Here is a 17,444-nt window from a genome sequence, read left to right on the forward strand (position 1 = left end):
ATTTTTTCCTTCCCCTATTCTCTCTTTGACCTGGTAGGTATGAGTTAACCATTGTGTAGGCAAAATAACACAAGTACATTGTAAAAATAATACCTAAAACTAATGATGATAATAGTCTGACGTTGAATAGCACTGGCACTAGTATCAGAATCCATGGTTTGAGACAATTACACACAAACAAAAACTTACCTAGCAGATTAAAACAAAGAAAGTTCAGTTCTGATACTGTCTGAAATGACCCTATACGTTGCAATATGTACATTCTGTTCTTGTCCTAAGTTTTTCAAATGCCAGCATACTCGCGTGTGCGGTCTGAGATGACTAATTTGTCAAATCTGATGTATGCTAACTGTCCTCTCTCTCTAGCTGCACGTAAAGCTGGCTGGAGCTCCCTTCTCTTCCTTCTAACTCTATCAGAGAAGTCTTCGTTCACATAGATTGAAGTCCCTTTCAGCATTTTGGCTTTCCCGAGGATGGTTTGTTTGTCCTTATAGCGGAGGAACTTTGCGACGATTGGACGTGGCCTCTCTCCTGGCTTTCCATTTCTGTGTGCCCTCTCAATCTCAATGTTGACTGGGTTTATGTGCAGCTTCTTCTTGATCACGTCTTTAACTTTCATCTCAGCTTGCTCCCATGTTTCCCCTTTCTCTTCTTTGATGCCATCAAAGATCAGATTATTTCGTCTTGATTGGTTTTCGATGTAGTCTAGTTTTTCAGTGAGACCTGTGGACACATCGTCGTTGCGAGATGCAATATCCTGTTCTAACTGTTTTATCTTCTTCAGATTGCTATCCTTGTCGGCCTTCAGGTCTTTCAGTTCATCTTGGGAAAACTGTAAGCTGGATTTCAAATCCTGCATTTCTCGCACTAGGTTGTCCATTCTTTGGTTAGTAGAGTCATTAATCATTTGCACGAAAGATCGAAAGTTCTGTTCTTGTCTGTCTAAAAGGTCCTTGTAGTATAGTTTCTGTTGGTCTAACAGTTCCTTCATGAAAGTGACACTCACAAATTCTTCATCAGGATTGGTATTATTCTTTTTAGGAGGCATCTTGATGGAATCTTAGGTATCTTCTCCGGTAATGTAATTGTATGTCTGCACACCTGGGCGGCTGCGTAATTGCGTGTGAGTGGGTGGGGGGCGCTCTGAAAAAGACAATCAGAAAGCCCGGCAACCAACTGTGTTCAATAAAAATAGAATAGAACAGCGATATGGTGTCAGTATAAGAGATCCTTAGAAACGGGAAGGAAACCTACCGGCGGGGGCTCCCAAAAGGAGCCCGCTGCGGTTGAGACGATCGCAAGACGGCTAGACGTGGCGTCCTTTTGTGGGGTAGCTATGGTGTCTCCCGGGAAACGCTTGGCTTCAGTCTCGTCAATTTTTTCCAGTACGGTGGGTGTTCCGTCAAATGTTCTGTACCATTGACTTCAGAAGAACGCCTTCTTACAGATTTTGAAGTAATGGATGCTGGATGGCAAGTTTTGAACATAAAAAATTGACAAAGTTGGCTGGAGGATGATGAGCTTAGATAGAAGCAGCCGCCATTTTCGTTTCGTGACGTAAGTTTTCCACGTCTATTTTACGTATCAAATATATCGAGTTTGGACCAATATTGCACACTGGCAGACATCTTTGGTGAAACAAAAGTATTTCAGTGTCATGAATGGAAACGGGACCCTATATGCCCTCACATGCCTTTGCTGGTGTTGACAGGCACAGAAAATAATTGTTTATATTTTTTTCTTCTAAATTGTTGTTTTGCCTCGTCTATGTCTAGATACGTACGACTGCTGTACGACTGATCTGTGTAATGGCCAGATTACAACCACAACTCTGCAATCGACTGCGTCCGTGTCGACGACTACGCAAAAACCTGTGACGACAACACACGAAAGTATGACGACTACACACAGAAGTATGGCGTCTACAGAGCCGTCTACAGCGCAGACGACCGTGCGTCACTTAACTACTTCAGCGTTTGAATTTACAACTGAGAACTCGCATAGCCCTCAAACAACGGACAGAATATCAGAGATGCCCACAACATCATCGGTAGTGCACACTGGCGGTTCGACTTTCACCGCCCTTCCTACAGTTCAAACGTCAACATTTGACGGGACACCCATTCAGAGCACTGACGTAGCTTCGTCTACTTTTAAAGAATCGGAGCTTGGCTATACAACTGAGACTGCAAAATCACCAAGCACAACTGTTGACGCCGCTTCATCGGAAGTGAACACTGTGGCTTCGACCTTTAAAACTTTTCCCACCCTTCCTGCGGTCCAAACGTCATCATTTGGCGGGAGCACCATTCAAAGTACTCACGAAGCTTCGTCTATTGTGGAGGACACAACGATAGTGCAGACGAATGCCCCGTCCTACATTTCGTCAGTGTCACCATATACAACCAAAGCATTCGTAGGTACCGGGACTACAGAGAACACACCGACCACCTCAGCTAAAGCTACAGACCTGATCGTTTCTGCCTCAGAAACTGAAACTTCCACTCTACACTTTACCACCACTGGCCTGGTGTCAACATCAGTTGGCAGTACCACCTCAGATTCGGCTGTAGAACCATCTACAACGGAACCCTCTCACCAGATTCAAACAGACGAAGACGCCACTACTGCAAGTACCGCCAGCCGAACCACGGCAGATACGTATACCAAAGCAGTAACTGAGACAGCGCAAAGCACAACCAATACTGCAACATCATCTCTCGGCTTTTCTACGGTCCCTGTATTCACAACAGAGGATTTAAGTATAACAACAGAGGAATCATCAGGAGTCCATACTATAGATTCAACTGGAACATTATATAGCACAAGCGCTACGGCAAATGACGCCCCGACATCGAGCTTAGGCACGGAAAACTTGGCTACGGAACCAGTGACAGTGTTCTCAAGTTACTCGACTCCTGCTGGAGAGACCACACTTACGGAAACCAGGCTACCTTCATCTACCATGTTAGATTACTTACTTACTACTCCTGCTACCAGCATGTCGCCAGCGCCTACATCTGTTACCCAATCATTGAGTACTCTTCAGACAACGGAAGAGATATCAGTGATGTCGGACGGCACAACTGCATCTACATCTGCGACATTACCTAGAACAGCGTTGTCAAGTCTTGAGACTACAGTATCTACTGCAGAGATGTTGACAGCAACAATCACAAAGCAGCTGCAGCAAACAAGTCAAAGTACAGCGCAACCGGCGACACCCTACACAACCACAACACAACCAACCTCTGAAGGCACACCTCAACCAAATGATACTATGAGAGCTACAACCGAAGATGGAACAACGCTCACTGCTAAAACCGGCACAACTGTCACAAGCACAACCCAGCCAACCACTCCCTCTTGTACAATGGACAGTACACCTACGAGTACAGGTGAGAACACGACCACTTTCCACCAAACAACAGAGAGTACAGGTCAAAATACCAGCCAAAGGACTTCATATCTTAGCACACTTTTGAGTAGACTGGTGACAACAAGTGACACTGCTTCTCAATCATCAGCAACACTTGCAGCAACTGAAACTATAAGTCAAATAACAACGCAACCGGCGACACTCTACACCACCACAGCATCAACTTCTCAAGGTACAACTCAACCAAATGCTACTCCGAGAGCTACAACCAAAGATGAAATTCAAGACACAGCTCAGCCAACAACACTGACGACTATAACCGGCACAATTGCCAAAAGCAAAACCCAGCCAACTACTAGGTCTATTACAGCTCACGTGACAGGTCAAAACACATTTGACCCAAGTACACTCCTCAGTACTTTGGCAAATAGAAGGGACATGACATCTCAAGCAACTAAACTCCTTCTAACAACAGAGACTACAGGTCAAGGTACAACACAATCAGATACAACGTCGTCGCCAGCAGCTCTCGCCAGTACAACTGACGCTACAAGCCAAAGCACAACTCAGGCAACCACATCAGATGCAACAACACCAACTACAGCCGCCCCAACTTCTACCCAGTCAACTACCTCCTTGACAAGTCAAAGCACATTTGACCCAAGTCCATTCTTGAGTACACAATCAAATAAAAGGGACATCACATCCCAACCAACTAACTTACCCCTTATCACAACAGAGATTACAGGTCAAGGTACAACGCAGAGAGCTGCTGTAGTTACAACTCAGCAAACTACTCCCTTTAGTACAGCTGCAAATACGGCTATATCGACACCAACGCCAGTAGCTCTCGTCAGTACAACTGACACTATAAGCCAAAGCACAACTCAGCCAGCCGCATCAGATACAACAACACCAACTACAACCATCCAAACTACAACCCAACCAACTACCTGCACTACCACAAATGACTTGACACGTCAAAGCACAAATACCCTTCTCAGCAAAGACACAACATCGGGTGCAACTGACATCACAATCTCTGAGACAAAACCTGAGCCTTCCCTGTCAATGACCTCAAGCCAGACTTCTACAATGGTTGACTCCACATCACATGAACTTAGTTCTGACGAAACTTTGATAACATTGATGACAACATCATACGAAACGTCAGCAACGAAAAATATGGCTACATTGAATAATTTGGAAACGTCGTCTCCAACCTCCCACACTGTCTATATGAGAAACACGCAGACATTGCCGGACCAATCTTCGTCTATCTCGATAATCAACGCGTCAAGCCTAATCAACACTACCGGCAACCCAAGCCCTTTAAAATCCTCCCATGACGCGGTAATAGAAACAGTGGGATGGGTTATGCTTGGTGTTTGCGCCTTTGCAATTTTACTGGGTTTATTAGCTTACATCGTTTCGAAAAAGGCGAGTGTTCAACCGACGACGATGGATTCTCCAGACGCTGATCCTGTGGAGATGATCATCCCTACCGCATGGTCTGAGATGCCTAATGAGCACGTTAGAGGCGACATCAACGGGGGGCAGTCAGCCATTGGTGTTAGCCAGGTGTTTGAACCACCCTCTGTCCCCGAGAGCGACAGATATCTTACAAGTACGCCGATTGGTGAAGGAGAAGATGTATTGCTTCCAGGAATGCCTGAGCAGTCGCAGAGTCATGCTGTAGACATTCCGGAAGAGGACAACAGCGTTCCGTTGTCTTCTAACGAAAACCATATCCATGCACCAGCAGGTGAAGAGAATGAAGAGGTGACTTCGCTTCCAAGACCGCCTGAGAGTCATGTTGTAGATATCAATGAAAACCAGGACGTACTGCCATCTCTATCCGGAGAAGATCCCTTACAGTACACACATCAACATCAGGGGGTTTCACAGAATAAACAACCCGACTATTCCAGAGTTGTCATGGCTGACCCGGCGGAAAAGTCACTTCTGACACGAACACTAACACCTCTTCCATCCCAGGCAGAAAAGCTGCAGCTATTAAAAGATTTGATCGGACAACAGACAAAGATTTACACCAATGGCATTTTGAGTAACACGCATGTTAACTACGGACGCCCTTTACCGTAAGGCCACTCTTAGTTGATTATATGGATGACATCTGCGCGCGCATCATTTCGTCCGTTTCCAGAAAAAGTTTGCAGTCACACAAAGAAGCTACAAACTGAGCATATGGGTGTTCCAGTCTTACTACTTATCCTCACGACCCTTTTCAGTTCAACTCTGATATATAAAGTTATAACACAAGACAAAACAATGATTTAAGACCAAACAAGATCAAATCAACGTCAGTTTCCTACAATGCGAATCATGCGGTGCCTTAGATCTGGAATAAACTTCATTAAAAACTGTCGACCAATTCCAACATTTAAAAGCGCTAAAGCTGATGTTATTCTCAAGCCCATTTTATATCTACTTGACGATTGTTTGCGTTTGCTTGTTTACTCCATTTTTGACAAATTTGATTTATTTTTCTGCTATATTTTGTTTTGTTACCTGATTGTGTATTATTTCACTTGTTAATTAGTTGGTATTCTTTGGATTTTCGTTAGTTTTTTTATGTTATCGATATTGATTTGCTTTTCTTTTTTCGTTTTATCTTACCTTCACATGTAACGTATTTGCATATGTATTATAATTATCATATATACTAACATCAAAATGTTTAACTGGAGTAAGGGGAAACCCATGATAAATCTTTCAGGATTTTGGTTCCGCCTGCATGCTTTGTTCTTATCGTTTGTATACTATCCTTTGTGATATTATGCTTTTTGTATTTTGTATATGCAAATAAACAATAAACAAAAAAAACAAATATATGCCATAAATTGTCAAGAAAAAAGTCAGAAAACGGATGCTAGCGCTAGTGAGCGAATGCTTCCAAAGTCAAGAAGAAGATGTGAAAGAAAACAAAAATAAAGAATGTGTTATATGGTACCCATGTGTTTAGTCATTTTAAACTTCCCTGTCCATTTAGATATCATAATGTATGTGATGTTTTTGCCACGTTGGCGCAATTCATTTGCGTAATATGGCGAGGTCCATTAAGATGCCAGCTTATGTATCAGTTGGATCAGAAGCCCCGAAATACAACTGTATAAAACCAGGCTCACACCATGATGCTATCTTAAACAAACGGTAAATATGCCCAAATCCGTTTCTACGGATGTAAAGTCGCTAGCGAGGCAACACTAGAGGTGGGGCTTAATCCTAGGCACGTCAGTGGTCTTTTCCATAGCGCTCGAGCCCCAGACAACCAAACAGTCAGTAATAACATACTGGAAACGTTGTGTTGGCGCATTTTTCATTACGGTCCGTTTTCACAGCTAAAGCACTCGCATCATAACACAAGGTACGTTTATAGTGATTGCACCTAATCATACGTTATGATGATGATGATGATAAACGCTATACTGTCGTAACCTAAGGTGGTAATACATTAAAATCCTGCCTATCTACATGTAACTTGCGTTGTTCAGTAGCTAACCGAATGGCATTCTTCAAATGCTACATGTACGTAACTCTTGTATCTACTCGTGGATTTGTTAGGTTACCGTCGCAATTAAAGGTCTGCTTTACATTGCGTTTGTGCATTTTACAACCGCTCACTGCTTTATACGTTTTCATACAAAATTATCCATAAAATACATACATTTTTTCTATTCTCTGATTTTCAGATGTCGCTTATAACGTATCCAGTCAGCATGCAAGCACTCGTCATATTATGTTTTGTGGTTTGTACATTTCTAGGTAAGAACTTTTTTTGGGGGGGGGGGGGGGGGTCAAGCCTCTCCATGATCCGTTATAGTTTAAAACACTGGTACTATTTCGAAATGGCCAATTTAGATGGCCGTACGATCGCGAACTCAGGGCATTCTAGAGACAATGGTGCGTGTATCGGGAAAGACTCAACTCTCTTGTTAGGGGAAAGTTGTAACTGTATGTGTATTTTCTGTCAACGTTTTTCTTTCAAACTTACTGCGCAGTCATATGTTGTCATATTTTAGGTTGTCATATTTTAGGTCGTAGAATTTTCAAGCAGGCTGTAACAGAAACAATCGCAAACAAGGCTAGGATTTATTAAATTTACATTGAAAATCGCTTGATGTGCTATGCTGTTTTTCTCTCACTTGGTATCTATGCCAACCCTGTGGCATTCATATTACACAAATGTTAACGTTGATCATCAATTGTATCTTTTATAGAGTTCAGTGACGGACTCAACTGTTACTCTTGTCAAGGGTTGAAGGGTAATAGCGGGTTCGACGACTGCATGACACCGACGGCCACCGAAACGTGTTCGGGCGATCAGGACACTTGCCAGGTATGCTTTTAGTGTCAGGATTACATCCACGAAGAGGAGGAATATAGATTCAGTCACCCCTCCCTCCATTCCTAAGAAATAGCCTACAATTGTTTAGTCTCTTTGTATTGTTGCTTGATACCATCTATGTAATACTATATATTACAATATTTTGTGTTTGGAACTGCAGTTGTAATACTGCAGCGATAGCTGTAGTTGCAGTGCAGTGTGAAGTAGAACCAATCAGTATAGGCCTGAGGAAGGTGACAGACAGTTCTTTTAAGCACAAATAGGGTAGTACTCATATATATGGTTTCGATGTCTTTAAGCCACCATCATCAGGGTTAGAAATACTGTATGATTGTGACCAAAGACCTTGTTTAACTGGGCCTGGTTTAACTAATATTTCACGGGTGCTAATGTGCTTGTCAACATAATTACTCATTTCTTACCTTTTTCATAATACTGGTCATCACAAAATCAGCAAAAGGCATCTACAGTATGATACTGACTACAATACCTACATTATAGCTTTGTTGTGATATGTTGGCTTCAATACGTTACGGCATTTCAATACATTTGGTCTGAAGCGCATGTGATTTTTCCAGTACTTGTTCCTGTCAACTACCTCTATCACACTGGTCAAGCGAGCCTGTATAACTGCAGCAGATTGTGCGTCGTCTGCATCTCTTACAGGTATGAACCGCATTCAGTTATTTATATAACTGCTTGAATGTCGTTTTTCTGTACAAGAGTTCGGAAAAAGTTCGGAAACTTGTCGTCGGTTATACTTCCTTACCGATTACAGTCATGCCATATTGCGTCTCTTATTTTGTCTCCAGATACGTACGATTGCTGCACGACCGACTTATGTAATAACTACGTCATAACCACAACTCCGCAACCGACTACTGCCGTACCGACGACTACACACAGAAGTATGACGACTACAGAAACAGCAACAACGCAGACAACCATGGACCCTACAACATTTGCTTCCACGCTTGGCTATACGACTGAGATCATAACATCACTAAGTACTAGTGAAACAACTGTTGACAATGGCGCTACTACCTACGAGACTTCCACCGCGCTTCCTACTATTCAAACATTAATGTTTGACGAGACCACCATTCAAACTACTCAGGAGGCTTCGACAACCGCAGATGTAGCTGATGACACAACAATAGTGCAGATAACAGAAGTGGTCACAGACTATTCGACATACATTTCTTCGGTACCACCTCCTACAACCCAGGCATCCACCCCTACCGAAACAACAGAAATATCGGTTATATCAACAGAAGTTACAGAAACTGAAGCGTCCACTCCATTGTTTTCTACCACTGGTCTCGGCTCTACAGCAGTATACATTGCTACCTCAGAAGTGGGCACTGAGGTAACCTCTACCACAGTACCCTCTCACCAGATTCCAACAGATGACCACACCACAGGTCCAACTACTGACATGACGTCATCCGTTCCTATGACAACGGTTGATGTGACACCATCCATTCCAAGCACAGAGTATGCGACAGAAATTGTTTCAGCGGATACAAGCACCTCTGACGCGACAGCTCAAGTTGCAACTTTCTCCAGTATAAAAAGTGACACTACATCTCAACCAACTACACCTGTTCAACCAACTACGTCCTATCTAGCAACGGAGACTACAGGTCAAGATACAACAGAACCTACAACGCCCTCTAGTACAGATGTCACAACCCTCCGGCATACACTCTTTAGTATAACGGCGAGTACAAGTGACACAACATCTCAACCAACTACATCCCATCTAGCAACAGAGACTACAGGCCAAGGTTCAACACAACCTACAGCTCCTTCTAGTACAGCCCAGACAACTGTAACAGCGTCCTCGCCAACAACCCTGGCCAGTACAATTGACAGTACCAGCCAAATCACAACTCAGCCAACCACGTTAGATGAGACAACTACAGCCCAAATTACAACCCAGCAAATTACCCTGTCTAGTCCGACCGACGAAAACACGGCTCATGAAACAACGCCATTTGTTACAACCAGCATAGCTGTTACAACCACAGCCCAGCCAACCACAACCCAGCCTACTACTATCTTAGGTATAACAACTGACGCGACAAGTCAACTAACGACCTATCAAAGCACACTCTCCAATACATCAGCCAGAACTAGTGACGAAAGGACTCAACCAAACACCGAAGAAACAAAAATTACAAGTACAGCACAGCCTACGACACCATCTAGTGTGACACAAACAACACTTGTAGCAGTTACAACGGATGAAGGGTCTACAACGCTTACTTCAGCTGGAACCACTGTCGACGACAGAGGGTCTTTGACTTCGATTTCTACCGAGATAAAAAGCACAGCAAAGACATCGACAGAACAAAATTCGATAGGAACACATTCGTCTATTTCTGTCACCAATGTCTCAAGCATGATTAATGCAAACGGCAACTCAGGCGCTTCTAAGGCATCTCAAGACGCTGTGATTAGCACTGACGCAACAGTAGGTATCACACTGGGAATCATAACATTGGCTGTTGTTATTGGTTTCTTTCTATACGTCAAATGGAAAAAGGCAAGCGTTCGACCAATGGGATCTACCGACACAGAATCTCAAGCGATTACCCCCACTGCATGGTCTGAGATGTTCCGCGAATATTTTAGAAAAGAGCAGTTGGTCAGTGATGGCGGTCAGCAGGTAGGCGAATCGTCTCCAGAGGGAGACAGATATCGTATGCGAACGCCCTGTCCCAGAGGGGATTTTACATTCATGACTCCGACGCTACCGGGCACGCCCGACCGCAGGGAGAGTCATGCTGTAGTCATCCCAATGGATAACAGTGCATTGTCCCCTTCTAACGAAACCCAGCAACTAATGCCATCTACGCCAGGAACTGGTATCACAGAAGAGACTCAACCGGAAAGCCAGTAGAACTCAATTTCTATAGAGGTTATGATTCTTGTTTGGTTGACACTGTATGTATTTCAAGAATCTGTCAACTATTCTTTTGTTGCGACCTATACTTAGCCCAGTGGGTATACATGTACAATAAAGGTCTTCATTATTCCAAAGGGGGATTAAAAGTTAGATTAAAAGCTAAATTGTCTCCAACTTAACAGATTATGCCAGGTTTACGACATGGAAAACTATTCTAAGGTCGTAGGCATCGACGGGTGCCGCCATTTTGGGATTCTGACACCTTCCGGTCTCCATCTTGTTTCCGGTCTATAGATGGACCCATCGACAATTCCAAAGCTGCAGTACCGTCGTGGATGGCGCTTCAGCACCACCGAGTTTCTAAACGTACGGCATAATCTTGAATTTCTGCAGATCGCTACAACAATTCTGTAAATAATTTTGAAATATAAAAGCATAACTTCCAGACTGAAATTGCTATGATTTTTCCTTCACGAAGTCAGTATTTTTGCCGCGCTGAAGACTCGTTCCCAATCCACATGAAGACCTAAATATATGCATTACAATGATTAAGTGTTTGTCAATTAAATCATGGCGTTCACACGCTTTGTGACACCGCATATATGCCTCGGAGACTCAATGCTCTTTGTTCGACGAAAATGTAAAGGTTTTGCACAAATGTGAGTTGTAATTTCAGTGACAAGAAAATAATGCTTTTCTATGTGTCTTCTGTTAAGCCTTTGATCTCAATGTAGTGCTCAACACAATGTCTGACAATGGCAATAAGGTACTGATCATAGAACTGTAAATTATTTATGACTGGCACTGGTTAACCCTTCAAAATTCAAATGAATATAGTCATATTTTGAATGAGAAAATATGTTACGCCTTTACCGGACAAAATAGCGATGAATAACTCCATCAAGTTGCCAACCTGAGCATAGTTCGTTCAGAATGAAAATCATGTTCCTATGGCGATCGACGTTTCATCGCTGACATAGCTATAACGTGAGCCAGCATTCAGAGAATGGCATACTGCAAACCTATACTTCTTTGCATTGTGCTTTGCCTTTATGTATTACATACATTTTTGAATGCACTGTCAGTAGTGTGACAGGAAGTGAGCGGGAACATCAACACAAAGGTTGGACGTTTGTTACGTTCAGTAGCGACAGGAAGTATGGGGAAGTAAAGGCAACTTAGAGGTTTCAGAACTAGTTATTAATCAGACAGTCCAAGTCATGGAAGAGGTTACTAATTACAGGAAAGTATTGTGTTTGGTCTGTCTGTGAGTTTGTGTGTGGTTTTGCAGTTATACTTATTCTACATGCTTGTCACGTTCACCGGGGGATGACAACAAAAAGTAATCAATGGCCTTACTTGTATGATTAATGATGCCCAATTAACACACGAGAAGCTCTAGATAATATTGCACGGGCTTATACGAGTTTTTTTTTCAACTTGTCACTGACACTGTTTGTTTCATTATGTCACAAAAGCTTCGAAACAGAATTCAGAATCAGGGCAAATTCAGAAGGGCAATCCACTTACTGCGACATACACAGTATAACACACTTTCTAATATGCCTCCCCCAATAATCTCCACCAATATCTGCACATTGTGTCTTTATCTAAGACCAATAATTGTCTAAGTAGATACAATATGACAGATAACATCAATCTTCCGATTCTCCTGACGAGCCCCTGGTCTTGATTGGCCATCTGTCTGATTTATCATTTTGATTGACGTGCCGGCAGCCTGTTACCGATACATATTACTTAGCTGTACAATACCTTATGACAATATAACGCTTATAACAACAGCTGGCTTTGTCACGCTTTCGATCATTGCATTTGTCTCTAGAATATCGAAACATGTCTAGGTATGCTCTTGGCTCCATTCTAATCATTGCACCGTTATTTACGTTCTTCTTCTTATTAGTGTAATTATAATTATTCTGAGCTGAAGTAGATATTAGGATTTTTAACACTTTGATGTCGCTTCTCAATGAACTTGACATGAAGGTTATTATTTAACCATGGTATCGTAAATTAGCTGTTTTAATAAAGACATCAATATCCATACGCACACAACTCACGCGATCAGTATTATTGAACATCTTGCCATTGTGTGACGGTAATTGTAGTCTGCGGTTTGGTTGTCCGTCTTTCTTGTAAATTTGAGTAGACAACCGCATTGTAACCGTTTACCATTGTAGTCCAATAGCGTACTGTTAGTCTCTACCAGACTGACTACGCTGGCTAATAATTTGCCAGGGGAGTTCTGCTACCAGAGGAGTTGGTCGGCCGTCTCCAGTGGGGACTGACTCCCCTGGCCAATTTCCCGATTTTGTTGCCGAATTCTACAATCCCCGCATCCCCGTAAGAAGGCCTGGTGGAGGCTAGCGTACTGTAGAGAGGGTTTCATCGGGATGGCTAAGGACCTGCTCCGTCGGGTGTGGTACCTGTCCCTCGGCGTGACGTTCGGGTATTTTCTCTCCGTTCTTACGGGACATGTGGACAATTCGTACCGAGCCTCAACTCAGAGGAGTACGTCAGGCGGACTGCCCGTCTATGTGTCGTCTGATTTTCAGGAAAGGCGCGAACTGAAGAGAGGGGTGAAATCGGACCGGTTTATACGCTCGCAGAAGGAATCTGAGGGCTTGGAAGGTAAGCTGTTGTACATAGAGTAGGGAAAGACTATTATTGCACGATAATGCCATGGTGATAAAGGAGAAGTACATTTTACAGTGTTATAAGAATGCAATATATTACTACATTTACAATGACTAATGTTTAATAGTATGTGTAACTTTAACTTCTTCTCACTAGAAGCTTCTTAAAACAGCTGTAAATTTAAGGACAGACGGGACTTGTAAAATATGGTATATCTAATTACATAATATCTCATTGTCCAATGCTATTGAAATATTATTAAATACTTAACCTTGTTTACAATTGAAGATGATCGTTGTCCACATTAAAAGGCAGTTATCTTATAAAAGTTGCAACATTCTCTGGTACATCATTTGCTGCCAAAGGTCGTTATTATGTCTATCTTTCATAGTATGGAGTTTGTGTAAAGTGATTTAATATGATGATGTTACAGCGAGGATTTTTGACTTTTAAAACATCTATCGCTTCAATAGTCTGATCAATTACGCGAAGTAACGTTTGGAATGTCCCTGTTGGAAGACATGGAATCAGAACACCTCAACCGTTATGTATGTCATATAGTAAAGAACATTTTATACAGTCGATGAGTTGCTGTACATATACAATGTTAAAAACAGATGATGTATATTGATTTATGCTAACCAACGAACAATGTGGCTGACCCTATTTCAATAGCGGCCTTGTTGAAAGAAACGTTTCCAGATGACAAATCATCGATATAACGAGGGGCAACAAAAGATGACATAAATTCGGACAGCCAATTAACTGAACGTGATTTATTTGTACCACAGGTGATTGGACGGAGGCGGAAAAAAGGATCATTGAAAGGCACCATGCGAATATACGTCATGTGGGCGTGGCCCAACAACTGGTGCGCAAGATTCGCGTTCTGTGCTGGATCCTGACGTCACCAAAGAACCACGTTTCCAAGGCAAGGCACGTCAAAGCCACGTGGGGGAAAAGGTGCAACAAACTTCTCTTCTTCAGCACAAAACCTGACAGCCGACTGCCCACCGTCGTCATAGAAACGGGAGAGGGTCGGGATTTCCTGTGGGGAAAGGCAAAGGCCGCGTTACGTCACATACACGCGCACTACCTGCAGGACGCTGATTGGTTCTTGAAAGCTGATGACGACACCTACATCATCATGGAGAACCTCCGTTTCATGTTGTCCGAGTATACCCCGGATGCTGCGATGTATTTCGGCTTCAGGTTCAAGACGATCGTGAAGCAAGGGTACATGAGCGGAGGGGCGGGGTACGTCATCAGCCGGGAGGGGGTTAACAGAGTCGTACAAGGGTTAAACGTTCCAGGAAAGTGTAAGGAGGGACAAGGTACAAAAATTCACTCATCTACTTAGTATACAGTGGTAACAGATGCGCTTATCATCTTTATTCGAAATATTTGAATTTATGTACATGTCGGTAACCGTTACCTATCAATTAACAGATTTTAAACTTTCAATGTGACTTTGGAGACCCCAAGTTCAGGTCACAATTTACTGTAAAACCTCATGCTAATCCTCGGTTTCCTACATGTTAACCACTTTCTAACGTTAGTAATAGGCATGTTCATGATTTCAACTGAACATGCGCAGCAACATGCTTTGAGGGTAATGTCAAAGTTGAAGGCCCCTGAAATATAAACGAAGCATACATGAACATGAATTAAGTATGGTTTAGACAAAGACTGTTAACGTGTTAGGGGAATTTCACCTTTGACATGTTACCCGTAATGCATCTCACTGCGCATGTGCAGTTGGAACCATGAACACGCTTATTGCGCTGTTTGCTTGACCCACCAGGTGGCGCTGAGGACGCTGAGTTGGGGAAGTGTATGCAGAACGTCGGTGTGAGGGCCATGGACTCACGTGACCACCAGGGGAGGGAGCGGTTCCACCCGTTCGACGTCAGCGCCCATCTCCAAGGCGCGTTTCCGGAGTGGTACTACAGATACAGCTTCTATAACGTGTCCAAGGTAAACAAACTGCAGTATGTATCTGATTAGATTTGATCTAATTATGGTTATCTTCACGAAGTTCGCTCAAAGTTCACAGAAGGGATGTTTTGCTACTTATCCTCCTCATTTTCTTCATCTTCTTCTCCAAACAAATCAGGTTAATTACGGGTAAAGTAGAAGTAACTGTGAAGTTTGATAACATTATTTAGCAAGTGGGAGGACAGAGGTGGAGGGGGTGATATAGATGAATGTGTTTAGTATTTAATTAAAGAATGAACAGAGCACGTATAGTATGTTATGCCAGACCATGTGAAGGTAAGCATTACTTTCCACTTATGTTTTTTAGTCTTTAAAAGTTGTGCCCAACATTTGAACAGCACAGCAACGTCCCATTTCACAGGTCGGGGTCTGTTGGGTAACCTGTAATTGACGATAAATCATTGTTCATTGAAATATCATAGAGAGATCATCCGAAAAACATGGAAACCATGAAAATCTTTGAAAGATCATCGGATGACGCTGGAAATCACTGATGTGAAAAGCCCTGAAGAGATCTTGCAGTTGAAACGAAACTGCACACGACACTATACTATCTAAGGCTCGCTCCCTGAGAGCGTCGCCAAAAAATTACGCTCAAGTGCCCGTATCATCGTATGCCGTTGTCCATGGTCCAAGCTGCAGTGTTTGTCTTTTCCGCTAGGGCTTGTCGTGCTGTTCGGACTACTCCATCAGTTTCCACTACGTGCCCTGGGACCAGATGTACGCGCTGGACTACCTGGTGTACCGCCTCCGCCCGTACGGCATGTGTGACGACTCCACACTCACAACGTCAAGGGCAACTCTCGGACAGTAAGATTAAAATGCAAAATCAATCCATGGCCCAGCCACTTAATCTGGACATACATGTATATTAATCATCATGAGCGGGTGGTACATTTGTATGTTAGGTAATGTACTTATATGTGTGTTAGGGTGTGTCGCCTCCTACAATGCTAAACTGAACAGCGCCTTCTGCACTACTTATATTGTGCAACGTCAACGGTAACTCCTGGAGAGTTTGGACCAAACGCGAAATTAAGATTCGTTCTCCCTTTCCATGGGATACATATTTGTGTGATGAAGGGGTTGGCGATAGCAACATCTTTACGATTATGTCCTTTGGTAAAATGTATGTACGCACGCGTTCGGTTGGGTTTGCATTTGGTTGCCTACTACAATGGTGAATTGAAGAGCGCTTTTTCTACTACTTAGATTGTGCCAAAGCCACCACACACACACTTGCCTGAGCACCATAAATAAACTAAACGTTACGTACAGCGACATTTTGCGAATTTCTTGACATGTACAAGTGGGCTAGTCGTTTTTGTCCCGTGCAATAATACGGACGAAATGTTTTGTCAACCTACTTTACCAGTAACAGTGTTGTTAACTAGGTGAAGGCCCTAGTCTAACGCAAATATAGTTCATGTTGTTAAACGTAAGTACAGGCCAGTATTACTGGGCATGAGCGGGTGTGTTTGACTAAAGCTGACATACTACGGTAATTTTTCCTGGTGTGTTAAACACCATATAAATAAACACAATCTATCCGCATTTTACATGCCTGTGTACTGTTGGAAGACACTGTCGTAGATGTACTCTAACACTTAGAGTATACGCTCGGTTTCCTAAGACATACTGTAAGACAATAGACCACGTCTACGCCCTCACACCTGTCTCCTCAGCTGTAGTGGAGTGTGTATCTAATATTTGCGGTGTCTATAGGCTTTTTTGACCGTAACCAAGTCAACTAAGCGTTGTCAATTTGAGATAGATGGTACACACACACACACACACACACACACACACACACATACACACACGCGCGCGCGCGCAAACACACACACACACACACACACACAACAGCAACAACAACTACACTCAAATTTGGTTAGATCGACTTCTTTGATGGATGACAGCTGAAGATGTAACGTTACTTCAGATGTATAGGAACGTAAAAATAGTCGCAATGAGGGCAATTTTATTTTGAATTTTTTTGTGAAAACATACGGGTTTGCTTGGAAATGATTGAAGTCAGGGCACCTGTTACATTAATTCAGAATCAAAAGCCCTACTTTAGAGCACAATCACAAAGCACACATTGAATAACTGGTACAAAACTTGGTACA

At 42.8% G+C, this 17,444-nt stretch overlaps 4 protein-coding genes across 4 annotated transcripts; 3 read left to right on the forward strand and 1 right to left on the reverse strand.

Annotated features, from left to right (window-relative positions):
* Positions 1–283: 283 nt before the first annotated feature.
* Positions 284–1,048, reverse strand: LOC118405408. The gene has a single exon (XM_035804907.1). The coding sequence runs from the start codon at positions 1,046–1,048 to the stop codon at positions 284–286; it is 765 nt and encodes a 254-aa protein (XP_035660800.1).
* Positions 1,049–1,915: 867 nt separating this feature from the next.
* LOC118405409 (mucin-5AC-like) lies at positions 1,916–5,559 on the forward strand. The gene has a single exon (XM_035804908.1). It carries the CDS (start codon positions 1,916–1,918, stop codon positions 5,483–5,485), a length of 3,570 nt encoding a protein of 1,189 aa, XP_035660801.1. The 3' UTR covers positions 5,486–5,559.
* Positions 5,560–8,658: 3,099 nt separating this feature from the next.
* Positions 8,659–10,656, forward strand: LOC118405410 (mucin-3A-like). The gene has a single exon (XM_035804909.1). It carries the CDS (start codon positions 8,659–8,661, stop codon positions 10,654–10,656), a length of 1,998 nt encoding a protein of 665 aa, XP_035660802.1.
* A 2,417-nt stretch (positions 10,657–13,073) lies between these two features.
* LOC118405411 (glycoprotein-N-acetylgalactosamine 3-beta-galactosyltransferase 1-like) lies at positions 13,074–16,142 on the forward strand. The gene is made up of 4 exons (XM_035804910.1): positions 13,074–13,311; positions 14,097–14,651; positions 15,122–15,294; positions 15,977–16,142. Exons 1-4 carry the CDS (start codon positions 13,074–13,076, stop codon positions 16,127–16,129), a joined length of 1,119 nt encoding a protein of 372 aa, XP_035660803.1. The 3' UTR covers positions 16,130–16,142.
* The last annotated feature ends 1,302 nt before the right edge of the window (positions 16,143–17,444 follow it).

This window comes from Branchiostoma floridae, chromosome 18, assembly GCF_000003815.2.
Source record: "Branchiostoma floridae strain S238N-H82 chromosome 18, Bfl_VNyyK, whole genome shotgun sequence".
Classification (NCBI taxonomy): Eukaryota; Metazoa; Chordata; class Leptocardii; order Amphioxiformes; family Branchiostomatidae; genus Branchiostoma; species Branchiostoma floridae.